This window comes from Vipera ursinii (genome assembly GCF_947247035.1).
Source record: "Vipera ursinii genome assembly, chromosome: 2".
Classification (NCBI taxonomy): domain Eukaryota; kingdom Metazoa; phylum Chordata; class Lepidosauria; order Squamata; family Viperidae; genus Vipera; species Vipera ursinii.
Genome location: NC_139513.1, coordinates 26,195,007 through 26,222,325, shown reverse-complemented (window position 1 = coordinate 26,222,325; position 27,319 = coordinate 26,195,007). Strand labels below are relative to the sequence as shown.

General features: G+C 42.3%; 1 protein-coding gene across 1 annotated transcript in view; it reads right to left on the bottom strand.

Moving 5' to 3' along the window:
- The window catches only part of PLXNB1 (plexin B1), a 141,381-nt gene that overhangs the window by 50,965 nt on the left and 63,097 nt on the right, over window positions 1-27,319 (bottom strand). The window contains exons 4-12 of the mRNA XM_083355930.1: window positions 20,892-21,020; window positions 14,081-14,181; window positions 12,366-12,498; window positions 10,660-10,816; window positions 9,091-9,199; window positions 8,889-8,997; window positions 6,852-7,703; window positions 4,692-4,817; window positions 3,504-3,626 (exon numbers count right to left, since the gene is read on the bottom strand). Of these exons, the coding sequence (XP_083212056.1) occupies window positions 3,504-3,626; window positions 4,692-4,817; window positions 6,852-7,703; window positions 8,889-8,997; window positions 9,091-9,199; window positions 10,660-10,816; window positions 12,366-12,498; window positions 14,081-14,181; window positions 20,892-21,020 (1,839 nt within the window). The remainder of the gene's footprint in view (window positions 1-3,503; window positions 3,627-4,691; window positions 4,818-6,851; window positions 7,704-8,888; window positions 8,998-9,090; window positions 9,200-10,659; window positions 10,817-12,365; window positions 12,499-14,080; window positions 14,182-20,891; window positions 21,021-27,319) is intronic.

The window sequence follows — 27,319 nt, the reverse complement described above, 5'->3', positions numbered from 1 at the left end:
ACGCGTCATAAAAGAGCCAAGGTTGCCTACCCCTACTCTATGGTATCGGTATTTTTTTAGAAAAAAGGAAAAACAATATTGGATCTAAAGATTGCCTTCAAAGTTGTATCGTATTTTTTTCTCTTTTCCCCTCATACATTACATAATTTTTGTACACAGGGAAAATGAAAGCATAACAAACCTGATAAAAGATGGCAAGAATGAGGGGCTGGATGGAATGAAGCGAGTGGTTTCCCTCTCACTCCTTACAAAGCAAGGGCCCTCAACAGTGGCCACTTTAAGACTTGTGGACTTCAACTCCTAGAATTCCCCAGCCAGCATGGCTGGCTGGGGAATTCTGGGAATCGAAGTCCACAAGTCTTAAAGTGGCCATGTTTGAGGACCCCTGCTACAAGGCCTGGGTGAAGAGCAAGGTCTCCATGGCTCTTCTAAACAACAGCAGAGGGCAAGCACAACTACGAAGGAGGCACCAGTCTGGGTCTCAGTAGCCAACGTGGTTTAATTGAAGGAATCTGGAGAATGATAATCCTGCAAGATGGAATTGACTGGGAAAATACTATGGGAGACAGGTGGTCCTTCAAGTAACTAGGCTCTATACATTATGTAGAGCTTTGTGGGTAGCAACCAGTGTAATGTATTGGGCCTGTTTTACTTGAACTGTACCACGTGTCTTGATTGCTGTTGAGAGGTTGCTTAATCAGGGAGTTGAGTAACGGTTGGTGGCTCCTCAGACAAACAGTCTCCAAGACCACCATTGGTTGGCTCTAGGGTGGCAATAGGCTCCTTCAAACCTATTGGCCGCCGCCTAGTGGCCAGCAGTATAAATAGCTGCATAGAAGCCTTGGTTAACAGTTCAGTTCCTGCATTCAATAAAGCAAGTTCCTGCCTGAACTCTCTCGCCTGGTCTCCTGCTCGCTGCAAAGAACCCAGTACACAACAACCAGCACCTTGAATCACACCTGGAAGGGAACAGGCAACTAGTGCAGCTCATGAAGCAAAGGTGTTATGTGGGCACATCAAAACATGACTATGTCTATTCACATTGCTGCATTCTGGAACAGCCAAAGCTTCAGAGTGCTCTTCAGAACAGCCCTGTGTAGTGTACATATATTATGCAATTGCAAGTGTTTGGGGATTTGTATAAACTTGTACAAATGTATCACAAATGTACATATATTATGCAATTGCAAGTGTTTGGGGATTTGTATAAACTTGTACAAATGCAATTTGTAGCATGCGGTACAGTTACCTGGGCTCTTAGTGACTATTCCACTCACTTTGCTGCAGCAGTGCCTTGTTTTGTTTCGTCATTTTTTCCTCCTAACCGTCAGACTGTTGTGTGCCTCTTGAATATACTCACTGAGCTGATATTATGAGCTTAGGAATTTTTTTTTCCCTCTGAAAGGTCTTTGCATTCCTTGGATTTTCCTCTTAGCGTATCAATGAGGTCATCAATAATAATAAGAAAAAGAAAGAATAATGGAATTCTGCCTTGGGGAAATAGGTTGGCTTTCTAGATTCTTGCTTTTTGCAATTCAGATTTTAGAAATAAAAATCAGACTATGCAAGATTCTTTTCTTTTGTTAACGGCTTTCCAGATGGTTTGAATGTTGTTTTTACAAACTGATTTAGATCCTTCTTAACACTCATCTTTTTACTTTCTCCCAATTATTTCAGCTGATGACAGGAACATCTGGAGTAGTGTGAAGGATTACTCTTTTTAGCTACAGTTAAATGACTTTGAGTAATCTCAGAAAGTTAATAAACTTACTTTTAGTGTCTAAGAGCAGCAAGAAATCCCAGAGCGGTAGGCTAAATTAGAAAGTCAAAATTGTATCTTGGCAGAAAATGGCACACAACTTCCATATTTTTGCCAGTGATATGGATGTGACCAGGACTTGATTTTGGCTCAATCAAGGCATCAGTATAGTTGAGACCAGCTACGGGACTTGGGTTTGGCTAGTCTAAAGAAAAGAAGAAATAGGGGAGACATGATAGCAGTGTTCCAGTATCTGAGGAGCTGCCACAAGGCAGAGGGGACCAGGTTGTTCACCAGAGCACCAGAGGGAAGGACGAGAAACAATGGTTGGAAACCGATCAAAGAGAGAAGCAACCTGGAATTAAGGAGAAACTTCCTGACAGTGAGGGAAGGACGAGAAACAATGGTTGGAAACTGATCAAAGAGAGAAGCAACCTGGAATTAAGGAGAAACTTCCTGACAGTGAGGACAATCAACCAGTGGAACAGCTTACCCCCAGAAATCGTGAGCGCTCCATCACTGGAAATTTTTAAGAAGATACTAGACACTCAGCTGTCTGAAATGGTATAGGTTCTCCTGCTTGAGCAGGGGGCTGGACTAGAAGACCTTCAAGGTCTCTCCCAGCATCTATTCTATTCTGTTCTGTTCTGTTCGTTTCCTTCCTTCTCCCGAATTTTTTCATCACTAAATATTCCAGCTGGTCACCAAGCATTTACTGGCTTTCCTGTTTCACCCCCATTCTTTTTGCCTTTGTATCTTGGCTGTTAGATATTAAAGAGGGGGAGTAACATATTTCTGATGACAGATTTACAAACTTTATACCCAGCCTACTTTGACTTACATTTTGGCAGCCACCGAGAATCACTCAACATGTGGGTGGTCTTTTAAAAATATCAAATAAGATGCATGGATATATCTGAGAGCCAGTTTGGGATAACAGTTGAGGCACCAGGCTAGAAGGCAAGAGATTGTGAGTTCTAATCCCGCCTTAGGCACAAAGCCAGCTGGGCCACTCTCTCTCAGTCCAACTCAGCTCACGGGGTTGTCGTTGGGGGGAAAATAAGAGGAAGAAGGATTACAGATACTCCTTGACTTACGACCTCAACTGAGACCACAATTTCTGTTGTTAGGTAAGACAGTTGTTAAGTGAATTTTGCCCCATGTTACAACTTTTCTTGCCACAGTTGTTAAATGAAACACTGCGGTTGTTAAGTCAGTAATGCGGTTGTTAAATGAGTCTACTTTTCCCATTGACTTTGCTTCTCAGAAGGTCACAAAAAATGATCAAATGACTCTGGGACACCGCAACCGTCATAAATACATGCCAGTTGCCAAGCATCCGAATTTTGATCACGTGACCATGGGGATGCTGCAACGGTCGTAAGTGTGAAAAAAGGTCATAAGTCGTATTCGAACAAATGGTTATATGTCGAGAACTATCTGTATCAGATATGTTCACTGCCTTGAGTTATTGATAAAAATAAGAAAGGCGGTGTATAAATCAATAAATAAATGTTGAGACCAAAGCTAGGGCAGAAGTCCCCAACCTTTTGGGCACCAGGGACCGGTTCCGTGGAGAGAGGTTTTTCCACGGACCAGAGAGTGTGTGGTTTTGTGTGCTGCCTGCATCCCGCAGATGGGGCTTTGCTTCTTTGTGTGGACCAGTTGCTGGCATGCCACGACACAGTACTGGCCATGGACCGGGGGTTGGGGACCCCTGGCTCTGCTCCCATGAAGCCCTTACCTGATGTAATTGGCACGTGATGAGGCAAATGGAGGGGTCATTTTCGTCTTGTTCAATGTAAGCCTCCACGGACAAAGTCTTCCCCTCCAGAACCAAGGCACATTCATAGTCCCAAAGCTGATCCTTGAAGGGAAAGAAAAATAGAGTTGATTCTTATGAATGAGATTCCTGCACGTCTCTCCAAACCTTCCATGTAATTCTTTAACTTCTTCTGAGCTAGCCTTGGGCCAATGCATCAGTCTTCACTGTCTACAACATTTAGACTATTTCAGACCCAGGTTTGTTCCATCCCATTCCCAAATCACTTTGCAAATTTGGTAATCTTTGTACATTGCATTTTGCCTGCGCATTTTTATTCTTAACTGCTTTATTTATGCCATTTTCCCCAACATGCACACATTTTTGGCAATCTATCTCACAAAGATGCATGATTTTTTTTGCACATGATTCCACACAGAGGAGATTTCGGGCCTGGGGGTGGCTCGCTGCCAGGCGTGGGGGAGATTTATGTGGGCAACTCACAACCTCCACTGCCGGCTTCTCTGCTGACTTTGCTTGTGGGAAGCCAGCAGGGAAGGTAACAAACTGTGATGCTGGGATGTTGCACCTGTTGCCTGAACAAGTTGCCAAGCATCCAGATCACGATCCTGATCGGGAATGGAGTGACTTCAAGGCCTAATTGTAAGCTGTCACTCGTTCAGCATCGTCTGAACAAGTGGTTGGTGAGTGAGGACTCTCTATGTAGCACTTGCTTTAGAAGGAAAGAGAGCAGAAATATACTTCATGCTTCGTCTTTCCTTTCACAGCCGCTAACAATGAAATCCACAGAATTAATTTGTAGCAGAAGTAGGAGAATCATACAAAAGGGGTAAGCAGGGGTGTCCCTGTAAACATTTAAGAATTGTCTCTGCCGGCTCCATTTCAACCAGCGCAGAACAGCTGATTGGCATGCTAAGCTAGGCAATCAATCAAAGCTTCATTACTGTCATAGACGAGCAAAATGCTAGGCTAGTGGCTCAGCACTGCTCCCAATTAGCTGGCCAAATTCCAGAAAATTTAGTAATCGGCTTGCACAAGCCAGTGCAAGCTGCTTCCAGCACACCGCTGGATGTATGCCCTCTAGATAGCACAGAGTCACAACAGCCTCCCACCTCCAGACCCCCACCTGACCCACCGCCACAGTCTTGCCTGATAGAGGTGGAAGTTTTGTCCAATCAGGGTGATCTTTCTCTGCACGTTGACCGGCATCAGAGAGGATCCCTGGATGCCCTTCACACACGGACAGGCTTCGGGCCCCCAGCTGTACTCCTCCGTCTGAAAACACACAAACACACTGAAGGGAGTAAAAAAAGGATCCTGCACAGTTTTGCTGTGATTAATAGGACAGAATGTAGACAAAACACTGAAGCCAGGTTGTCTTATACAGGTAGTCACAATTGAGTCCATTATTTCTATTGCGAACTGAGACTTTTGTTAAGTGAGTTTTGCCTTTACTTTCTTCCCACAGGTGTTAAGTGAATCGCTGGAGTTGTTAAGTTAATAACGCGGTTGTTAAGTGAATCTGGCTTCCCCATTGACTCTGCTTGTCAGAAGGTGGCAAAAGGGGATCACATGACCCCAAGACACGCTGCAACTGTCATAAGTATGAGTCAGTTGCCAAGCCTCTGAATTTTGATCATGTGAACGAGGGGATGCCGCAACAGTCGTTAAGTGTGAAAAAAGGGTCATAAGTCACTTTTTTCAGTGGCATTGTAACTTCAAAGGTCACTAAGTGAATTGTTGTTCAGTTGAAAACCACCAGTAAAAACAGAGAAAGCAGAAACAGGCCCAAGAACAGATTAAATGTCTGGGTGAAAATATCTTTTTCTTGTCAATTCGTAACTCGCACAAGGCCTCTGAAGAAAAATCTCTTACCATCACTACCGCCATCACGGCTCAGCAGCTTGAAGCCACAGGCAGGAGGTTCTCCAGAAAAGCTCTCCTGTCTAAAAGTTTCTATTATATTCCAATTTAAAAAACAGGTGGTTTCCTCCCCCCCCCCGTGCTTTGCCCACCTAACATCTGGGGGCTTATCGGCCTTACAGTCAGCTAGCGTAGTTACTAAGTTATGGAGGAGAAGCGTGATTGACAGATGACTAACTTTGGTCCCTAAAGACAAGGACTCCTCCTACACGCCTCTCCAAATTGTGGGAGGGGAAAAAAAATCAAGATGAATCCTGTTTTATCACTCGCCCTCATTAATCTGGCAAAAACGGTTTTAAATACATTGGGCAAAGATTTACATGAAGCAGAGTGTCAAAAACACACTTGGCTAGAAACACTGCATTTCTGTATTCTTATAAACATCAGGGTTGTGCCTGGCACTCCCTGTGACGTTTGGTGGTAGTGAAAGCTGGACTTTGAAGAACAGGACAGGAAGAATGTTGACAGCTTTGAATTTGGTATTGGAAAAGACTCCTGAGAATGGTCAGCCAAGAAAACAAACCAGCGGGACATCAAATAAATCAACCCAAAGTTCTCGTTCAAGGTGTAAGTGACCGGAATAAAAATATCCTACTTCAGAGACATTACGCAAAGACTTAGGTCTCTGGAAAAAGGCTCCAATGCAGAGCAAGATGGAAGGAAAGAGGAGAAGAGGACAGCCAGTAGCCAGATGGACCGACTCAGTTACAGTGGCGATGAATGCACCATTGGAAGACTGGAAAGAACCAGCTGGGGACAGATCGTCATGAAGAAAATCTATATGGTTGCTAGGAGTTGAAAACAACTTCATGGTTTAGGGCAGGGGTAGGCAACCTTGGCTCTTTTATGACTCGTGGACTTCAACTCCCAGAATTCCTGAGCAAGCTATGCTGAGGGGAAAGTGAGAGGTTTCCAAGCTTAGCCATGCTGGCTCAGGAATTCTGGGAGTTGAAGTCCACGAGTCATAAAAGAGCTAAGGTTGCCTACCCCTGGTTTAGGGTTTCTCTTTTCCCTCAGAAGTTTCTTGCAGAAAAACTGAAGTAACTGGACCAAGATTAAACTACTTAAGTTTGCAATAAATCTTTATACTCATATGAACTGCCTGAATCTCCTGATTTCCCCAGCGCTTGACACAACCAGATGCCAAGCATCTGACTTTTGACCATATGACCATGGGGATGCTGCAATGGTTGGTAAGTGTGAGAAACGGTCATAAGTCACCTTTTTCACTTGTGACTTCGAACGGTCACTAAACAAATGGCTGTAAGTCAAGGACTCCCTGTATGCATATATCCCTGTGCGTGTATGTAGAGTAAACCAGCCAACCAAACATAAGTGACACACAACAACATCTGTAGTGTTCTGAAGTGAAGCATGAGACCTTACCAAATCCAGAAATTCAGGTGCATCATATTGATAATCTAGTGCTGGGTGCAGAATGCGAGGAAAATCAGAGATGTCACTCTCAGAAGAGTCTCCATCACCCGAGAGAAGGATGGATGCAGAGAAAGAGGAGGTGTCATTTTCCGGTGGCAGCGAAACCATCCATTCCTCACTCTCCTGGGATTCGGTGATATCTTCAGGAGGAAGCCATTTTGGAAGGTCTGTCGGATAGGGCAACTCAAAAATGGGAGGCTCAGTCTCCAGGTCAATTGGTGGTACATTAGTAGATGTGGAAGGGCTTCTGGTCTGGTTAGGGGTGAGAGGACTTAGGGGAGAAGACGTCGGGGCAGAAGATGGGGTGAAGGAACCTTCAGCTTCAAAGAAAGGAGTCTTCCCCTCCAGAACAGGCTGGGGGGTGCTATACACGGCAGCGGAAGAATCCGTAGAGCCATCTTCTGGATCTGTAGCTGGTTCTGAGGTAGGATACACTGTGGAAGTAAGTATTTCCATCCGGCTGCTGGAGAGATATTCTGAGGTAGGACCAGCAGTCGCAGTAGTGGGCACTTCAGTGGGAGGCAATGTGAGAGAATCCCAGGTTGTCTCCAGCAAAGTAACAGTACTTGGGGTTGATGGAGGTGCCTCTGTGAAAGTAAGGGCTTCAGGCTTCAAAGTAGTCAGGGAAGAAGTGGCTGGCAGGCTGGTGTAGATCATGGGAACGGTGGTGGGGACAGGCCTGGAAGTGGTCCCTGGTGTTTCTGAGAGCGTAGGGGGTTCAGTGGCCAAAATTGGCAAAGAGGACTGTGTTGTATTTGGAGTGGCTGATGAAGGGAATGGGCTGGAGTCCAGTATTTGAGTCTGGAGAAGCAAAAGGGAACAGAGAAGAAACAGCTAGTCAGTGCAGGGAAGGGAAAAAAACAGGATCAGAAGGAGGCCACACTCTATGGTTGAGTTCATACAACATGCTAAATCACAAAACCAGCTTAGTTATACTGTTGCTGTGTTCATGCTGAATGCCATCAGCAAACAAATTAACCATGTTAGGGGTGTGATGTGATAGGGTGGGCCACAGGATACGCTAAGGTAATAGTTAGGCTTCTGTAAAACCAAACCCTGAAATGCATTTTAGTGTAACTAGTGTATTATGTAATACCATTTTTTAAAACACGTGAACAATTCTTGTGCAATTGTTGGGAGCGGTAGTGGTGGTCAGTGATATCCAGCCAGGCATGAAAATTAATGTATTTCTGACTTCAGAAAGCAATTCTAAAAAAGATGGATTATATCTAAGTAGCCACCCGCTGATTCTCAGGTTTACTTGAAAAGTGACCAGAAGTATTCAAGTCTCTGTGAAGGTCCCATATTCTGAACCAGACCGATGGTCCCCCTGAGCTAAGATTCTTATAGGCTAGGAACAAGGTATCTTTTCATTCCCAGTGTTTTTATTGCAATTTGGATCTAGGGCTTCCCATTAAATATGTACTCATGCTCATGCACATGTATTCACGAATCCTTTGCTGTTATCATTCTCCTAGGACAGGGGTAGGCAACCTTGGCTCTTTTATGACTCATGGACTTCAACTCCCAGAATTCCTGAGCCAGCCATGCTGAGGGGAAAGGGAGAGATTTCCAAGTTGAGCCATGCTGGCTCAGGAATTCTGGGAGTTGAAGTCCACGAGTCATAAAAGAGCCAAGGTTGCCTAACCCTGTCCTAGAAGACTGGTGCTGCTGCTGCTGATGTTATCCATTCAGACATGTCTGACTCTTGACAATTCTATGGGCCAAGTCTCTCCACGTCTTCCGATTGTGCACTGCGTGTGTTTTTTCTATGCTCTGGCTGGAGTCAGCTTTGATGGTCATGTTCTTTGATGGCCTGGTTTGATGGTCAGCTTTGATGGTCATGTTCAGCATGTTCTTTGGTGGCCTGGTTTCCTTTTACCGCTCATTCTACCCAACACAATTGCTTTGTGAAATCCCCCACATGATATGGCCAAAATAAGTGAGAAGTAGTTTCGTGATTTAAAAGACCTCTGAAAAACCTACCTTCTTATTGTAGATGATGGACCCATCTTCACAGACAGTTTTGTGTGTGCAAAGGTGTTGGTGGACGCACCAATTACACCCCCAATGGCTGCTCACACATCCCTGGCACCTAAGAACAAGAAGACAACAGCTGTTGAGTAGACCCAACAAATCAAAGCGAGAATGCAATTGTGGGAAAGGAAAGGTCTCTTCATGGACGTACGGTGCAGATCTCCTCAGGGAAGCCACCGCAGAACAGTCATAAAAGGAGAAAGTTGTTGAGGCAATGAAGATGTCGTGGAAGCGCACCTCCAGCTGAATGGTGATGTGGTCTGAAAATGGAAATCAGGCAGGCTTCAAACATGATCCCACAGTAAACAGCAACTGCAGCTGGAATTTTTGTATTTCCAGTCTTAGGGACTTACATATTAATATTTTTTGTTTCTTCTGTCTATGCTTTAGACATAAACAGGAAAGATTACAGGTACTGTAATCCTTGACTTACGACCGGTTGCCTAGCAACCATTTTCAATGGACCTGGCTTGAGGCTACTTATGACCTGGACTGTGACCAAAATTTAGGCATCCAGCAACATGGCCACATTTATGTCTGTTTGCAGCATCCTGTGGTCACATGACAGTGTTTTACAACCATTTTACTGAAAAGCTGACACTTCCGGCTTTTGGCAACACTACACCTCTAGTGAACCATGCATTTTTGCTTAACAACTGCAGTGTTCACTTAATGACTGCCTCAAAAAAGCTTACTAAATCAGGTTGGTCACATGACTGACTAGTTTTACTACTATTATGGCTTATGACCAAAATGGGCGGGGCCCATTGCAATCACATGAGGACCCAGATTGTTGGGGGCAATAAGCTGACTTTGTAATAATGCCGCTTGGGGTGTGTGTGTGTGAAAGCCCTAATAAGCAGGCATATACATTGAATGAAGGCTACTGCTAAGCTTGTAAGCCGCCCTGAGTCTTCGGAGAAGGGCGGGATATAAATGGAATTAAAATAAAATAAAATAAAATAAAAATGTTGAGGACTGCCTGTTATTCAGAGAACTAGCTGAAGGGTGGCTAAGGCTTCTTCAAGGCCAGTATTTTAAGGCAATATTGATGCTGATCACATTCATGAGACCACAACATTTATGGTTCCCAAGTAACTACTAATACCTTTCATGACTTAAATCTGGCTTTGCCGGAGGCCCTGTTAAAATAGGGTGGGATGATCCCTGTTGAAGACTTTGTTTCCTGTTGGAGAGTTGGTTGTGCAACAGACAACTGGGGCATAAAAATAAAACTGTGGTGGTGTGGGGAGGATATCCATTCTCTCTCTCTCTCTCTCTCTCTCTCTCTCTCTCTCTCTCTCTCTCTCTCTCTCTCTCTCTCTCTCTCTCTCTCTCTCTCTCTCTCCATTGTGAGATTTTAAGCTGTCACCAGCATAACTTAAACATCAAGTACATTTTTATCTCCTGTTTTTAGGGACTTAGGGAATAATCTGTTGCAAAAATACCAAGCCACAATTTCAGCCTTGATAATTCTGGTAATGTCATTAGTTGTTCTCCTCACAGCTTTGCAGTTTCGAAGCAAGGCAGAATGAAACGATATGGTCCTGAGACTGAAAAAGGATGTCCACTTTAGCCCTGTATCTCATACCATCAAATTTAAGAACCAGCCTGGCTTCATTACAAAGCAAACTGCTTGCTGGTTTATTCTTGCACAGTGGCTTGATTACTCTTTCTAAAACATTTCCAACACATAGATCCCTCTGTGCTTGCCACTCACCTGTCCCTGTGTTCAAACTTGGGGCATGATTGGGATCTGGTGAGGGACACATAATGCCTGAACCCATCAGTATAGCTGGGCTCTTGTATTCTCCAAAGAAGCATGAATAAGACTCTCCATTCTGTAGGGCTGGCAAGTCCGAAAAAGTCAGGAATATCTGTCAATCAGAGAGCAGACAGATTAGAACAGATTCTCTTGTAATTAGCACTCTCTTCCCTTCTGAAAACGGATGAGGGAAAATGGAGAAAAACAGATTTGTTTGTCAGGAGCCAGAAGAGAGTTCAAAAAACACTGCAAGTTTATTCCATGTAACCCATACATAAGAATCTGATCTACTCAAGGTAAATTGGTGCCAGATAAGCATCAAAAGACTTTTTTGGGGGGGCCCTTTGGGGGATGTAGGACTCCAGACTGATGATGCATTTGACCCACCCCTTAGGGTCAACCTGGTCATCTCCTACATTGTGGGGATAGGAGCTCATATAAGTGAGTTGGAGGCCTAAGTTTAAACCTATGTAAACTGACAATACTTTATCGAGAAGTGACATCCAGGCCTCTCCAAAGATTCTTGTAAAATATGATGTTGGTCGACTAAGGCCATATGAAGCAATATATATTGTCCACAGGTCATAAAAGAGCCAAGGTTGCCTACCCCTGACCTAGGAGGACTAAAGCTTTCTACTTGTTCTGACAGCAAAGAATAACGTGACTTAAATTTGGTTCTCCCATACTGTATTCACCTAAGAAGGTCTCTGCAAGCTGTGTAAACTTGAAGCAAAAGACCAAGAATTTAGTCAACTAATTAAATATCCGACCCAGATTGAGCTTTCATCCAGGCACTGGACTGGCGCTAACCTTTTGTAGTATGTTCCTGAATCAAAATTTCTGGGCATCCGAAGTTCTGAACTCATGAATTCTGGGCAGTCACTGAACATTTTACTACACTGTGTTTTTGGATTCTTTTATTTCTTAAATCAGAATCAACCTTCACAACCAGTACCAACATTGGGTTCTGTTTCCAGGGTGGGATGTGTCAAAGTCATGCTCACTGCTCTTACCTAGTTTGGGTAATGAAACGTTTGGAAGAAAACAACCAAGTTTAGAGAGCACCAAGGACCCAGCAATGCTTTTTATTGCTCTCTGTTGACCTATATGAGGGATACTTCTATTTCCATCAGAACTGAAAGCTCTGGAAATAACTGAATTGTAACAAGGAAGATTTAGGATCCAACCTTCGATATATTGGCAGAGTTAGAGAGACAGGACAGAAAACTGTCATTCAGTGGTGAATAATATGATTACATCCAGAAGATTCAAGATTCAATCCCTAACATTTTCCTAAGGGGTTAGAAAGAATTATTGTCTGAAATTCTGGGAGCTACTACCTAACAATATGGAAGTGATCCACTGTTTGACACAACATGTGTCTTCTGCCTATCAGTGCATTTCCCCTCTTCTCTTTTGACCCACACTATGCTTGTATTACATCCATCTGTTCTGACCAGGTTTTTTTGGTTCCAATTGTTATCCCATCAACATCCGTTTAACATTTTGCAACAATAGCAAAAGCACAAATAGACTCCATGTTTTCTCTTCCTGTAAAAGATGTTTATGCCACTCAGGTTTTAAGTGTCACTGGAGGGTAAGGAACCATCTCATGATGGCGTCTCTGCCTTCAAAGGGAAATGTGATGGATCACAGCTCACATTTTTCTGTTCTTCCCTGCTGATGCTGGTGGGGCTCAGAGACAGGATGGACAGACACTGCTGGGCAGAATGAAAGCCCCACAGCCACTGCTCTTTCAGGCGGAACCTGGTGCATTCAGAGTGACGGCTACACCTGCAGAGACACAGATAAAGGCAGAGCAACGAGACTCTTGAATGAGGCGATTATATGGGATTGCCTGGAAACCTCCATGCTGTTCCCAGAAAATATACTTTCTACATTGGGAAAATAATAAATGCTGCTCTCAGCCCTTTGCCCAGCCCTAAGGCAGTGCTCCTCAACCTTAGCAACTTTAAGAATGTCACAGGTACTTTTACAAAAGGCGACTGGACTTTATTTTTCTTTAAAGATGTTTCACTTCTCATCCAATAGAATAGAATAGAGTAGAGTAGAGTAGAGTAGAGTAGGGGAGGAGAGGAGAGGAGAGGAGAGGAGAGGAGAGGAGAGGAGAGGAGAGGAGAGGAGAGAAGAGAAGAGAAGAGAAGAGAAGAGAAGAGAAGAGAAGAGAAGAGAAGAGAAGAGAAGAGAAGAGAAGAGAATGTTGGCCAAGTGTGATTAGAAACATAAGGAATTATTTATATAAGTGTATGTGTATAAGCTCTCAGTGTATGTGCAAACAATAAATATAATCATAGAATACCAGTAGAAGGTAATAGAAAAAGATGAGAAGGATGTCTGAACTTTAACTTCCTAGATTCTGCAAGTTGAAGTCCAGACATCTTAAAGTTGCCAAGATTGTGAAAACACTGCTTTATGGAATAATCAGATGAGGATGATCTGCAAGCTGGTTTAATTTGGAGAGACTCCCTAACCTCTAGCACTGTAACTCAGTTCCAAAGCTGCATCCTCTATAATGTTTTTGATCCCTCACAGAAACCAGCAATTAAAGAATGTTCACAAGGAAAGAGAAAGCTTATTTATTATTATATTGCCCATAATGTAAATAACATAGAAACAAAAATGTGTCTCAGAAAACAAGACAAAAAAAAGTTATTACACTTTTCTGCTTCCTTTTAAAAAACTTTTAGAAATTTTTTTGCACCCTAATTCTCTAAACAGTGCTCAGAAAATACTAGAAAATATCAATAGAACATCATTTTCAATAAATTTCCTTTTATGTTTCTTGCCTGGTAACATTTGCATCAATGTGTGAAACAACAGATAATGGGCTCTTGGAAGTGATTCTTCTTTCCCATTTAGAATCTGTTTAGTTAACTTACTCATAATTACCAAATCCCAGGAACAGATGTAATCAATGAATTTGTCTGGGAACCCAGATGATCTCCAGAAGTAGATAATGCACTGCTTAACAAGGAGTTTTAATCATTTTTTTTTCTAAATTGTAAGAAGGATGTCCTGCCAAGCCTATTATGGAACAAATGTTTAGGATTTACAGGGACTTATATAACCAACTTCTTAAATTATAGTTTACACGAATGTCCACAAACATTGTATATGAATTCAGGACTACTGCTACATGTGAACAAAGGATTTTGCAAAATCCTCATTGGTGGCCCTGGAGGACTTTTTTTACAATCATTTAGCACAAAGCTATAGCCAAACTTTTTTTGGGGGGGGGGGGGAAATCTTAGGATTGCATCTACTTTGCCCTCTGGACAGTGTTGTGTTAATTTCTGGAAGCCAGCAGAGATGTCCCCTATGAAAGCAGATGGATATAAATTGAATGAAATCTTACTTTCCTTGAAGAACACACCAGCCACAATATGGGTCTTTCTTTGCCAAACAGGATTTGCAATCGGAGAACTGGGAACATTCAAAGATGGGGATTTTGGTCAACTGGAAGAGAGAAGAAGAGAATAGAATTTGGTGTGCTGTCACATTAGTACTTCTATGCCAGCATTCTTCTAGGAACTTAAGACAACGCACAGAGCAGGTCTCTCCTCATTCGATCCCACAACAGTTTTTGGAAACAGGGAGTCACTGATCTCCTTGGCTGAGCAGAAAATTCAGCCAGGAATTCCCTGATCAGTTTAGAAACCCAAGAACCTTCCAAATTGAGTCTATATCTCTCTATTAACCTGGGGGAGACGGGCAACGATTCCTTAATTTCCTTTAATCTCAACACTTATCATTTGAAGAAGTGGAGGGGAAGAGAATTTAATCAGTTTATTTGACAATGTATGTGTAGAGATAACCCCCAGGTTATGACTGTTTGTTTAACATCGGTTCAAAATTACAACAGCCACAGAAAAGTGACTTATGACCATTCTCGAAGTTATGGCTGTTGCCCACCTCCACAATCACAAGTTTACAATTCAGGCATTTAGCAACTGGTTCCTATTTACAATGGTTGCAAGTTTCTTACAGTCACGCGATTCCAGTTTGCAACCTTCCCAACTGGCTTCTGACAAATAAAGGCAGTTTGTTTAACAACTGTGGGATTCGCTTAACAGTCACTGTAGAAATGCTCATAAAGTTGGGCCTAGTCCACGGGTGGGATTCAAATATGTGAACAAATGGTTCTCTGTGGGGATGCCACTTCTGGAAGTCCATTCTGGGCCTGGGCAACAAAAAATTAGCTACCGGTTCTGCTGAACTGGTGCGAACTGGCTAAATCCCACCACTGGTCTAGTCACATGATGACTCACTTAATGAACGCATCATTTAGCAACCAAAAGTCTGATCCCAATAGTGGTTTATAAGCCGAGGACTACTGATAATTCCTTCCGTTTTAGAAGCAGAAGCAGACTTTTCTCATTGTTAAAAGTAAGAAAAGATTCATATCTGTGTATAAATGTTCAAAAATCACATATTAAAGATTTGGTTTGGGGATAGTTCCTGTTTTTATAATGAAAGGCTTATTATCACTGTATCAAAAGGCTCTGTTTTGCCTAGGTGTTTCTGACTCAACACAACAGCCTTAGTTTAAATGATACACCATATATCCAGGCCTGCCCATTTCTGTCACCGCTTGCCCTGGGTGGGAAAATTATCAAAGATCCAAAAAGGTACAGCAATAGACAGGAAGGAGAGTACTCACAAAGTGAGTGAGGGTGTGAGACAGGCTCTGATGAAACCTGTTGGTATCAAATCAAGGTTGAAATTCCCAATTGGCTTGGACACAGAACTAGTCCCTAATGAGAAATTTGAGAGCAACGTAGAGGACAATTCCATCTGCTAGGTTTATTACACCCAATTATCTTATTTTTTTGGCTGGAGTACAGTATTGTCTGAACCATTTTTATAATTAAAAAGCTCATTAGAAACCTAAAAAAGCCCCAGCTCTCATTTGAATGCTATGAAATGGGGCCCTTTGAACTGACTCCTGGAAATGTGCTTAGGAACATTCATGAGTTCAAACTCAGCACCTTTCTATAACTCTTTAAAGCATCTGGGTCTTTCCCAAAATCATGCAGCAGCTGGAGAGGTAGGTGCCTCATTTGAGGGAAAGACACAACAACTTTTTTAAAAAACGCAGACTAGACCTACACACGGCCCCATTGTGTGTTGCAGACAAGAGCGGGAGGTTTATCTCACCCACGCCAGAGGAAAAATTACACCGTAACAAATCTGACCACTGCAAAATCAAAGGTCAGACAAAACTGGCAAGCCATGTCAAAAGAAAGGCAAAGAAGGCCTTACTTAGTGTGGGAAGGTGAAAGAGGCACAAGTGGGTTTAATGATGGTTTCTACATAGAGAGCTTGTTCTTGAAATCCACCAGTTGCTGAAGTTCTTTGGCTACAGCTTTTGTACTTCGTCGCTAACAATTATTTATTAGACACGCTAGATTCTTGTGAGTCTCTAAAGTCTGACAATGTATTTACTCCAATAGGGCTGACTTGCAAATAAATGGACTGCAGTCCACCCGTGCTACGTATTTTAATGCCTACCCTACATGCGTGCCCATTTGTAAATATAGTTACTTAATCAGTCTTAAATTCTGGAGTCCTTGGGAAAAAGCAGATAACAAGATGAGAGATAAATTAAAGGCAAGTATGTTTATGAGACTGGTGCCTTCTCTAAATCCCATATCCATTTTACGATTACATCTTTATTTCACTTTGAACCTAATGCTCTTATTTCCTGAGTAAATACCACTTTAAATGTAGCAAAGATATATGATTTGACGTTTCCATAGCAACCATCCAAACAACAGTGGGCTAATAACATCTGAAAGGCCATGATTATATTTAAATGTAGTTAAAGCTGCAAGCAAGAACATCACTTGTTTAAAAGAGAGCACCAAATACTTACTATCAAATAAATGGTTCTCATTCATTTCCACAATGTTGTTTCTGTAAGCCTATTGATCGAATTCTAATTAAATATAGACAACTCTTTTTTTATCCTATGGGCACACACATTTGCATACCTTAGATGTGCCATATACCGGACCAATCAATTCCTTACGTTGATTTTCTCCAGCTGTTCCACAAAACTTATGTTAAGGTTTATAAATCTTATTTCTATGTTGCTTTTTTTTTATTAAAAAGTTTTAACATACAATTTTTCCCTTAAAAATCCCCCCTCCCCCTCCCTTCTCCCTCCCCCCCTTCCTCCCCCCCCCACTTCCCAGAGCTAAATACAAGGTATATATAAAAAAAACAATCATAAACAACCATATACTACCAACCATAAACTCTAAAATCTATCACTCTCTAACTTATATAGGATAAAACAAACCTTAATAATATTAAATATATATATATATATATATAAACTAAAATAGAAAAAGAAAAAAAGAAAAAAGACTTATTCAAATACTACATGAAACTTCTTAACCCTATACTTATTCTAGATAAACTCAATCCATTTTCTCCCTTCCATAGTATAGCGTTCTTGCAAGTAATCTTTCAAATAAACCGAAATCTTCGCCATTTCAACCAGGTCGGAAACCTTTAAAATCCACTCTTTTGTAGTCGGCAGTTCCTCTTTCTTCCAATACTGACCTATCAAAAGTCTTGCTGCCGTAATTAAATTCAACATCAACTTAGTGTCCACAACTGTAGCATCTGTAATTATTCCCAACAAAACAAAAAAAGAAAAAAGTTTCGGACAAAACTTTAACCTCTGTTTAAAAATCTTCTGTATGTTCCACCAGATCAAACCGGTCAGTCCTAGAGGAGATCAATCCTGACTGCTCTTTAGAAGGCCAGATCCTGAAGCTAAAACTCAAGTACTTTGGCCACCTAATGAGAAGGAAGGACTCCCTGGAGAAGAGCCTAATGCTGGGGAAGATCGAGGGCAATAGAAGAAGGGGACGACAGAGAATGAGGTGGCTGGATGGAGTCACTGAAGCAGTAAGCGTGAGCTTAAATGGACTCCAGAAGATGGTAGAGGACAGGAAGGCCTGGAGGGATGTTGTCCATAGGGTCGCGATGGGTCGGACACGACTTCGCAGCTAACAACAACAATGTTCCACCAGACTTTTATCCAAAAAGCCTTAACCTTTTTACAAGTCCACCATATATGAAAATATATTGTGTCTTCATCACCGCACCTCCAACATTTAGGCTAATAATTCAGATACATACTTAGCTTTTTAAGATCTAATTGCCAAGATTCCGAAGACTTTTGCTGGTCTTGTTCTTTTATTTTCTTTGCTCGTTTTAAAGCAGCACGCGTTACCCTTTGCTCTCTAGGATCATCCAAAGAAGTTATAGCTTGATCTCCTCCAGCACCATTTTCCTCTACTTCAACCTCTTGATATTCTCCTTCTCCAGATCCCTTTGCAGCTTCCAGAAGTGTTAATGGGATTGCTTTTAGAACGTTATTATAGAAATCACGCGCTTGCTTCACAGTAATCAGCCGGTACCTTTTACCTTCATACATCACCATCAGCCCATCTGGAATCTCCCATCTGAACCTTATATCTCGTTGCTTAAGCTCTTGCACAAGAAATGTGAAGTCTTTCCTTTTCCTTAAAATCTTTGAAGGAATTTCTTTTAAAACCAAGACTTCTTGATCAGCAATCACAACTTTAGCATCATAGGCAGCTTGTATAACTTCATCTCTAATTTCTCTTTTTGCAAAGTAGACCACCACATCTCTAGGTAGCTTTCTCTGTCTAGCAATCCATGAATTCACACGGAACACTTTATCCATAGCTTCTCTTATTTCAGATGCTGGCTGTTTCAATACCACTTCAAGAGCCTCAGAAACCAGCTGCTTTAAATCTTCCTTAATATTCTCTTTTAAGCCTCTGATTCTAACAGCAAACTGCATCTGGTAATATTGAGCAAGACTTAATTCCCTTTCCATTTTGTTTCTTAAATCTTCATTCTCCCGTACTTTTGCTTCTAATATGGCATTCTTTTGAGTCAAGTCATCCACTTTTTCATCCAAATCATCCACACATTCCGCCACTTTATACACTGAAGACAAAATGTCTACCTTCATCACGCTGAGCTTCTGTTCCATCCTCTCTTCTATTCTCTCCTCCAGTTTCTACAATTTCTCCTCCATCTGTGCAAATTTATCACCCATTAATTGATTGATTGATTCCAAAAGTACCTGGGCATGTTTATCCAGAGCATCTCGTAAGTCCTTCGGTGTCAATACATCAGGAGGGTGCAACGCCTGTAATGATGATTGTTGCACCGGAGAAGATCCACCACTCCGAAGAGTTTTAGGGGGAGGTTTGGCCACCATCTTTTACTTTCAATTGTGACGCACTTTCACTTAAAGTTTAAAAAATCCATCAAGCTCGAGAGTAAAATAAAATAATCCTCTTCACCTTTTCCTCTTGTACCGCTCTGCCTGCTCCTTTTAATCCATAGTCCTTTCTTCAGGCAGGGGTGGTCGCAGACGCCTGGCTCTGCTCCAAAAAGTCCGGAGCAGAGACGCTGGCCAGCCGGGAGCAACCCAGGCTTCGGGGGAGTTCAATCCTTCAGCCGCCCAAGCTCCAAGCTCAGGCGGCCCCGGAGAACTCTACCCCTACCTGGGGCCTCACCCCCTCCTCTTCTCCCGAGGAGGGGGCTTCAAATTCGCCCGAACAGCTGATCGGCGCTGTTCCGGGCGAAAAAACACACAGCTGAGCCGCGGGCAGCCTGGGAAGGCTGTCTCCGGCGCCGCGCAGCCACTGGAAGTCTATGTTGCTTTATTTCTCTTGAGATCTTGTACTACATTGGTGGCTTTATTTTCAATTTTATTTCAAAATGAAATGAAACTCCGTAGGTCAAATTAAATTAATACACAGCCTTTGCTTCTGGCCCAGGGGCTCCCAATATTGAACAACCATCTGGATATTATGATATTTGTTATATTTATTTATGGATGCGTATTTCTCATCCTTTACTACAGGGGTGGGTAACTACGGCCCCTTTACAACCTGTGAACTTCAACTCCCAGAATTCCTGAGCCAGCATGGCTGGCTCAGGAATTCTGGGAATTGAAGTCCACAGGTCATAAAGAGGCCGTAGTTGCCCAACCCTGCTTTACTACACCAATGGCTCAGAGAAAATCACCATATTATAAGAGTGTCAGAACAATCTCTCCTTTGGGGAACACAGGATGAAAAAATACATCAAATCCCCAAATGTGGCTGAAAGTCCAAACGCTGCAAGATCATGAAGATTTCATCAATTCCAAACCATTCAGCACACCTCCAATATTTGGAATAGTTTTATTTGTTGGATTTCTAAAAAAAACTCGTTTACTACATTTTTAGTCTGCCTTTATTACTTTAGAAATAACTAGAGGCAGCAAACATAGCTAATATTCCTTCCTACTACTATTTTCTCCACAAGCCCAGTGAGGTGGGTTGGACTGAGAGAGAAACTGGGCCAAAGTCATCCAGCTGGTTTTCCATGCTTAAGGCAGGACTAGAACTCACAGTCTCATGATTTCCATTTTCTTCAGGAGCCAATCTTGTACTATTTAAAAGGAAATTATGCCCTAATATTGATGCACAGCTGTGCCTCTGGACAGCATGATCCTATATATGTTTGCCTGGAACTAAGTGTTATTATTGTCCTACCCAGTGCTTTTTTTGTAAAAGAAAAAGGTGCCGGAACTCAAACGTCATACAACCCACCTTGCCTACCCTACAAGGTTCCATCCAAAAAAAGGTGACGGAACTCCGTTCTGAGCGTTCTATGACAAAAAAAAGCCCTGGTCCTACCATATATATTCTTAGGTATGGATAAAAAATTGGATTGTATCTTTAGATGTTTAGATGCAGAGAATATTTTTTTGTCTGCAATGTTTTTGTTAAGATTTGAGGTGGGATATATTAGTTGGGGATTTGGACACTACTGGGATCTTCTACTGATTTAGCATGTATAAAATATAGGATGGGATGGGGTGGGATAGAATAGAATAGAATAGAATAGAATAGAATAGAATAGAATAGAATAGAATAGAATAGAATAGAATAGAACAGAACAGAACAGAACAGAACAGAACAGAACAGAACAGAACAGAATAGAATTCTTTATTGGCCAAGTGTGATTGGACACACAAGGAATTTGTCTCCGGTGTACAAGCTCTCATCATCATCTGATGCTTTCCTCATCTCCATCCGCAGGTCCTCGTCTATTCTCACCATTGACTGAGTCATGACGTAGAGATGCTCCTTATGCTGGTCAAACAGGAAGTCTCTACATACTGCACCATTCGGCTGGATCGTCAAAGAATCATAGAGGATGGTCTCTCCTGTTGTTTCCATGTAGACCTGCAAGGTAGCAAATCAAAATGGCTAATGATTCATTTAATTTAAGGGGGTAGAGGAACTAAGCAGCACTTGTATGAAGCTTGTAGTTGTACTCTTTGGTGAAAAGAAAGATTATTTTTATATCTTTTTATCAGAAACCATAACCAACAATTAATGTTGCAGTCAAAAGTAAATTAGGAATTGGCAACAATGGGCCCTACCCAACAAAATTAATTTTAATGGGGAGAAAAGCGAAGTTTTACATTTAGGCAGGAAAAATCAAAGGTATAAATACAGTTTAGGCGAGACCTGGCTAAAAAACAGTAACTGTGAGAGGAACCTTGGAGTCCTAGTGAATGATCACTGGAATAAGAGCCAGCAGTGTGCAGCAACAGCCAAAAAAGCTAATACTGTACAATCCTGGGTTATATAAACAAAGGCATTGAATCGAAATCACGCAAAGAATTAGTACCACTTTATAAAACCCTACTAAGACCACACCTGGAATACTACAACCAGTGTTGGTCACCATAGTACAAAAAAGATGTTAAGACTTTGGAAAGAGTTCAGAGAAGAGCAACTAAGATGATCAAAGGTCTGGAGACATATGAAGAATGGCAGCAGGACTTGGGATTGGCTAGTCTAAAGAAAATAAGAAATAGGGGTGACATGATAGCAGTATTCCAGTATTTGAGGGGCTGCCACAAAGAAGAGGGGGTCAAATTATTCTCCAAAGCACCAGAGGGCAGGACAAGAAACAATGGTTGGAAACTAATCGAAGAGAGAAGCAGCCTGGAGTTAAGGAGAAACTTCCTAACAGTGAGGACAATTAACCAGTGGAACAACTTGCCTCCAGAAATCGTGGGTGCTCCATCACTGGAGGTTTTTAAGAAGAGACCGCTAGACAGTCACTTGTTTAAATTGGTATAGGTTCTCCTGCTTGAGCAGGGGCTGGACGAGAAGACCTCCAAGGTCCCTTCCAGATTCTATTCTATTCTATTCTATTCTATTCTATTCTATTCTGTTCTGTTCTGTTCTGTTCTGTTCTGTTCTGTTCTGTTCTGTTCTATTCTATTCTATTCTATTCTATTCTATTCTATTCTATTATTCTATTCTATTCTATTCTATTCTATTCTATTCTATTCTATTCTATTCTATTCTATTCTATTCTATTCTATTCTAACATTCTAAGATGGGGAGCACTACAGTTCACAATCTTACAATAGTGTGGGTACCTCCAAAAAATATACAGGGCCAAAATCTCACAAGCTCACCCAAATGTCAGAAAACTGTTAAAAGTCCTAATCTAAGATTTTTCATATTCTCAACTGAAATCCTATCGGTGCTGTGAAATCTCATAAATTTCAACCAGCCTGCTGTTTTTAATTAACCGTTATTTAATTTTGGCAACTCTAGGTGCTATTGATGATGGGCCTAGAGGACTAGTGTTCATTGTCAAGTTCTGTTGCAAATATCTTTTAAGACATTTCTGTACAATCAGTCAAACTCAGTTACATTTTAGATTTATAAAAAAAGCTGAGAAGAACCTGCGTTGCCGTCTGTTGCTGGGAATATTAGATCAAGATAATGGAGTTAGGAAGAGAAACTTGCCATCTGGAAAGTGGATGAGGAAGGCCCCTCCCTCCCAATTCTGGTTTGTAAAAAGGCAGCTTGTGGTGGACTCCAGAGCACCGGAGCACAAAGGGGTGCATTGCAAACAATTGGATTTTTGAAAAAGCAAAAGCAAATGGTTGCCAGACTAAAGCAAGACCAGGGGGAAGGAGATGGGGAGAAGCAGGGATGGGTGTTCAATGCATTAAGCAGATGTGCCTGGACATGTGCCTGCACTGGAACTGTTAGGATAATACCCCACATCTCCTCCAGACTCTTAAGGGCATGAAATACAAGTAGTCCTTTGACTTATGATCACAACTGAGCCCCAACATTTTTATTGGTAAGTGAGACAGTGGTTAAGTGAGTTTTGCCCCATTTTACGACCTTTCTTGCTACAGCTGTTAAGTGAATCATTGCAGTTGTTAGTAACATGATGTTAAGTGAATCTGGCTTCCCCATTGACTTTGCTTATTAGAAGGTCGGAAATGGTGATCACATGATCCCGGGAGACTGCAAACTTTATAAATACATGCCAGTTCCCAAACATCCAAATTTGGATCAAGTGACCATGGGGATGCTGTAATGGTCATAAGTGTGCAAAATGGTCATAAATCCCTTTTTTCCCCAGTGCTTTTGTAACTTTGAATGGTCACTAAATAAATGGTTGTAAGTTGAGGGCTACCTGTACAGTATAATCCTCCTTCCCCCAAATTCTATGATAATCCTATGGTGTAGCTGGGCTGAGCAAGAGTGACTGGTATCTGGGAATGCAGGAGGAAGAACTTCCGGGTGAGGTTCAAGGTTTTGGTTATGATCTTTAAGTCCTTACATGGCATGGGTCCGGGATACCTCGAGGACCACCTGCTGCCGGCGTCAACTCCCCTCCGCCCTGTGCGTGCCCACAGAGAGGGTCTCCTCAGGGTGCCTCCGGTCAGGGAATGTCGACTGGTGGCCCCCAGGGGGAGGGCCTTCTCTGTGGGCGCCCCGGCATTATGGAACCAACTGCCGGTTGAGCTCCAGATGGCATCGGACCTTCGCTCCTTGCCTCCTTCCGCCGCGGGCTGAAGACCCACTTCTTTGAACTAGCTGGTCTGGCCTGATGGGGAGGGGGTTTTTTAAACGGGTTTTTTACTATTTTATTGTCACTGTATTTTAATTGGGCATTGGTTTAATTTCTTTTTAATTTTTGTACTGTTATTTATTTATATATGCCCCGTTAACCGCCCTGAGTCCTTCGGGAGAAGGGCGGTATAGAAATTGAATAAACCTAAACCTAAACCTAAGAGCCTCAGCCTAGACAACCATCATGCACCAAGTAGAAGGAAACTTCCCTGGTTTTCTGGAAAGCAAAAGTGAAGAAGGGGACAAATGCTTTCAGACTTGCAAGAGTGTGCTACTGCGACTTCACAATAAAGGTTGTCTTGGTTTGTGCTTCTTGTCCCCCACCTTGAAGGGCTGACATCTTCCATGGCTGAGGTTGGACCTGACTAGGCGTCTTCCTGGCCCCCCAAGTCCAACATTAGACCATGATGATTCTCCAGTATGCAAAAAAGGAAGGCCCAGGTCTTCAAAGCACGACAAAAAAAGTTAATTTGCTAGGTTTATCTACCACAAAGCTATGTATAGCTTTCTGTATCCCGATGTCCTCCAAACGCCTCACTGGCTAAAAAGGATGGTTTCCTGACAGGTAGAACAATTAATCAGTGGAACAAGTTGCCTCCAGAAGTTGTGAGTGTATGGAATGAATTCCTGAATACCCAGCCATCATGGAGAATTCAGGAATAGAAGTCAACACCTCTTTAAAGTTGCCAAGCTTGAGAAACATTGTCCCAGTGGGTAAGAAAGCATACAAACTGGTGCCATATCTCTTCACCTACTGCAAGTCCATGTCAAGAAAGTCACTATTTCTTGAATAGCAGTGTGTACAATCATTGTGTGTCAAACCGTTCTGAGCATGACATTTCCCTAAAGTCCCATTTGCAGCACAAAACTGTTATTTACGGTCTGTTCCAAGCACAAAACTGCTGCTGGGAACCTCTTCTGCCCTTGAAACAGTACTTTCATGCTTCCAATGGGATTTGCAATGTGAGTTCAATAGATCAAATGAAATGTTTTGCACTCTCCTATCCTGTGACCTAGAGAGAATCCAGATGTGAAATAATGTAGATATGGGAAGAGGAGAGGGAACAATGAATCATTAAGGGGGGGGAGAGGGAAATGCAAGGAAAGAAATCTCAAAATAATGTCCCCTTCTTGATTTTGTTAAATATAAGATGTGGCAAAGAGAAACTATGCAGGATGAAGGCAAATATACGTGTTCCCAGGATATCCCAAAGGTGCTTTTTCATGAGGCAACTGGACTTTCTTTTTTCTCTTTGAAGACATTTCACTTCTTATCCAAGAAGCTTCTTCAGCTCTGATTGGATGGTGGGGAAATGGAAGGATTTATACTCCTTGAAGACAGCTGATCATTTGCATTCTTTTAGCGAGTTATTGATGCCACCTGGAGGCTTATCTGTGTTGTCAGGGTCACCGTAGCAGTGCAAATGGGTGTGGAGCCTTCTTGGAACTGTTGAAAGGACTGCGTTGTAGACCAGAGCCCCCCAACCTTTTGGGCACCAGGGACCAGTTCCATGGAGAGAGGTTTTTCTGCAGACTGGAGGGTGCGTGGTTTTGTGTGCTGTGTGCATCCCACAGATGGGGCTTTGCTTGTTTGTGCGGACCGGTTGCTGGCATGCCGCGGCCCGGTACTGGTCCACAGACTGGGGGTTGGGGAACCTTGTTGTTGACTGAAGATAGATGATGTCATATCTCTCCCCCTCTGTTGAAAGAGGGCTGTTCAATTTTACATAGATGGCCTCTTTGACCCCTGTCTCAAACCAGCGGTTGTCTCTGTCCAAAATGTGGACTTTGATGTCTTTGAAAGAGTGGCCTTTGTCTTTTAGATGCAGATGGACTGCTGAATCTTATCCTGATGGGTTTGTTCTCCTACGTTGTGCCATACCGCTGGTTTGAGACAGGGGTCAAAGAGGATCAAAGGAAACCTTCTTCCATGATGCTGTTACCCAAAACAGAAAGTCATTTATGCATTTTCCTATCTTGAAGTGCTGCAAAGGGATGCCAAGAAGCCCTTAGATAATGGAATGTCCTCCTCAGAAAGATAGTTGCTTTGCAGGTCAAAGCAAATAACCCATTTTATTCTTTCAGGTCTTCTAATATTGTGTTCACGCTGTTACGATTTTCACTTTTCCTTTGGCTCTTTTTCTCCTTTTTCTTATTGTTTTGAAATTTACCTTGCTACATATGTGATTCTGCATTTTAAACTGTAAATGTCGTCATAAATTGCTTTCACCAACTATCGCATCCTGTAAAGAAGCGTTTCTCAACCTCACCAACTTTAAATGTGGGGGACTTCAACTCCCAGAAGCGCTAGGTGGCGCTAATGCCCCAAAATGCGACAAGGTTGCTTCTCAGTGTGGACTAACTGGTGTAGACAGACAAGAAGCATTGCTGGGGCACCAGGTGTGTCCGTGGAGGAGGTACAAAGGTAATCCTCAACTTACAACAACCATTCATTTAGTGACCATTCGAAGTCACAATGGCAACGAAAAAAGTGACTTATGACCATTTGTTTACACTTACAACCACTGCAGCATCCCCGTGGTCATGTGATCAAAATTTGGACGCTTGGCAACCAGCCTGTATTTATGATGGCTGCAGTATCCGGAGGTCATGTGATCACCTTTTGCAACCTGCTGGCAAGCAAAGGAAGCCAGATTCACTTAGCAACTGCGTTACTAACTTAACAACTGCAACGATCCCCTTAATGACTGTGGCAAGAAATGGGACAAAACTCATTTAACAATTGCTTTGCTCAGCAGTGGAAATATTGACGTCAATTGTGGTCCTAAGTTGAGGACTATCTCTATTGTGATGTCACAGCACCCACCCTGTGGAGCAGTGGGCTAATGTCTCCTTCAGTAACACCAGCTGCCTGCAATTAGTGCAGGTTCGAGTCCCACCAGGCTCAAGGTTGACTCAGCCTTCCATCCTTCCGAGGTAGGTAAAATGAGGACCCAGATTGTTGGGGGCAATAAGCTGACTTTGTAATAATGCCGCTTGGGGTGTGTGTGTGTGTGAAAGCCCTAATAAGCAGGCATATACATAGAATGAAGGCTACTGCTAAGCTTGTAAGCCGCCCTGAGTCTTCGGATAAGGGCGGGATATAAATGGAATTAAAATAAAAAATAAAATAAAAAAATGAAATTAATCTGACCTCAACCTCAACAGTGTCTAAAGAGCCTGGAAAACTGGTTGCTCTTCCTGGACACTTTGGGTTTTTCAACTGCATGTCATCTGCATTTTATGAGTGTTTTTATTTTTATTTATTTTTTTGCTATCCAGTCATTACAGAGTTCAGCTGTTTTGTAGGGTGAATATGAGAAATAAACAAAGATCACCATGCAAATGCTACAAAGTGTGTGGTTGCATCAGACTTCACAAAAAAGTCACTGGAAATTTTTAAGAAGAGACTAGACAATCACCTGTCTGAGTTGGTATAGGTCCACCTGGTTGAGCAGGGGGCTGGACTAGAAGACCTCCAAGGTCCCTTCCAGCTCTATTCTATTCTATTCTATTCTATTCTATTCTATTCTATTCTATTCTATTCTATTCTATTCTATTCTATTCTATTCTATTCTATTCTA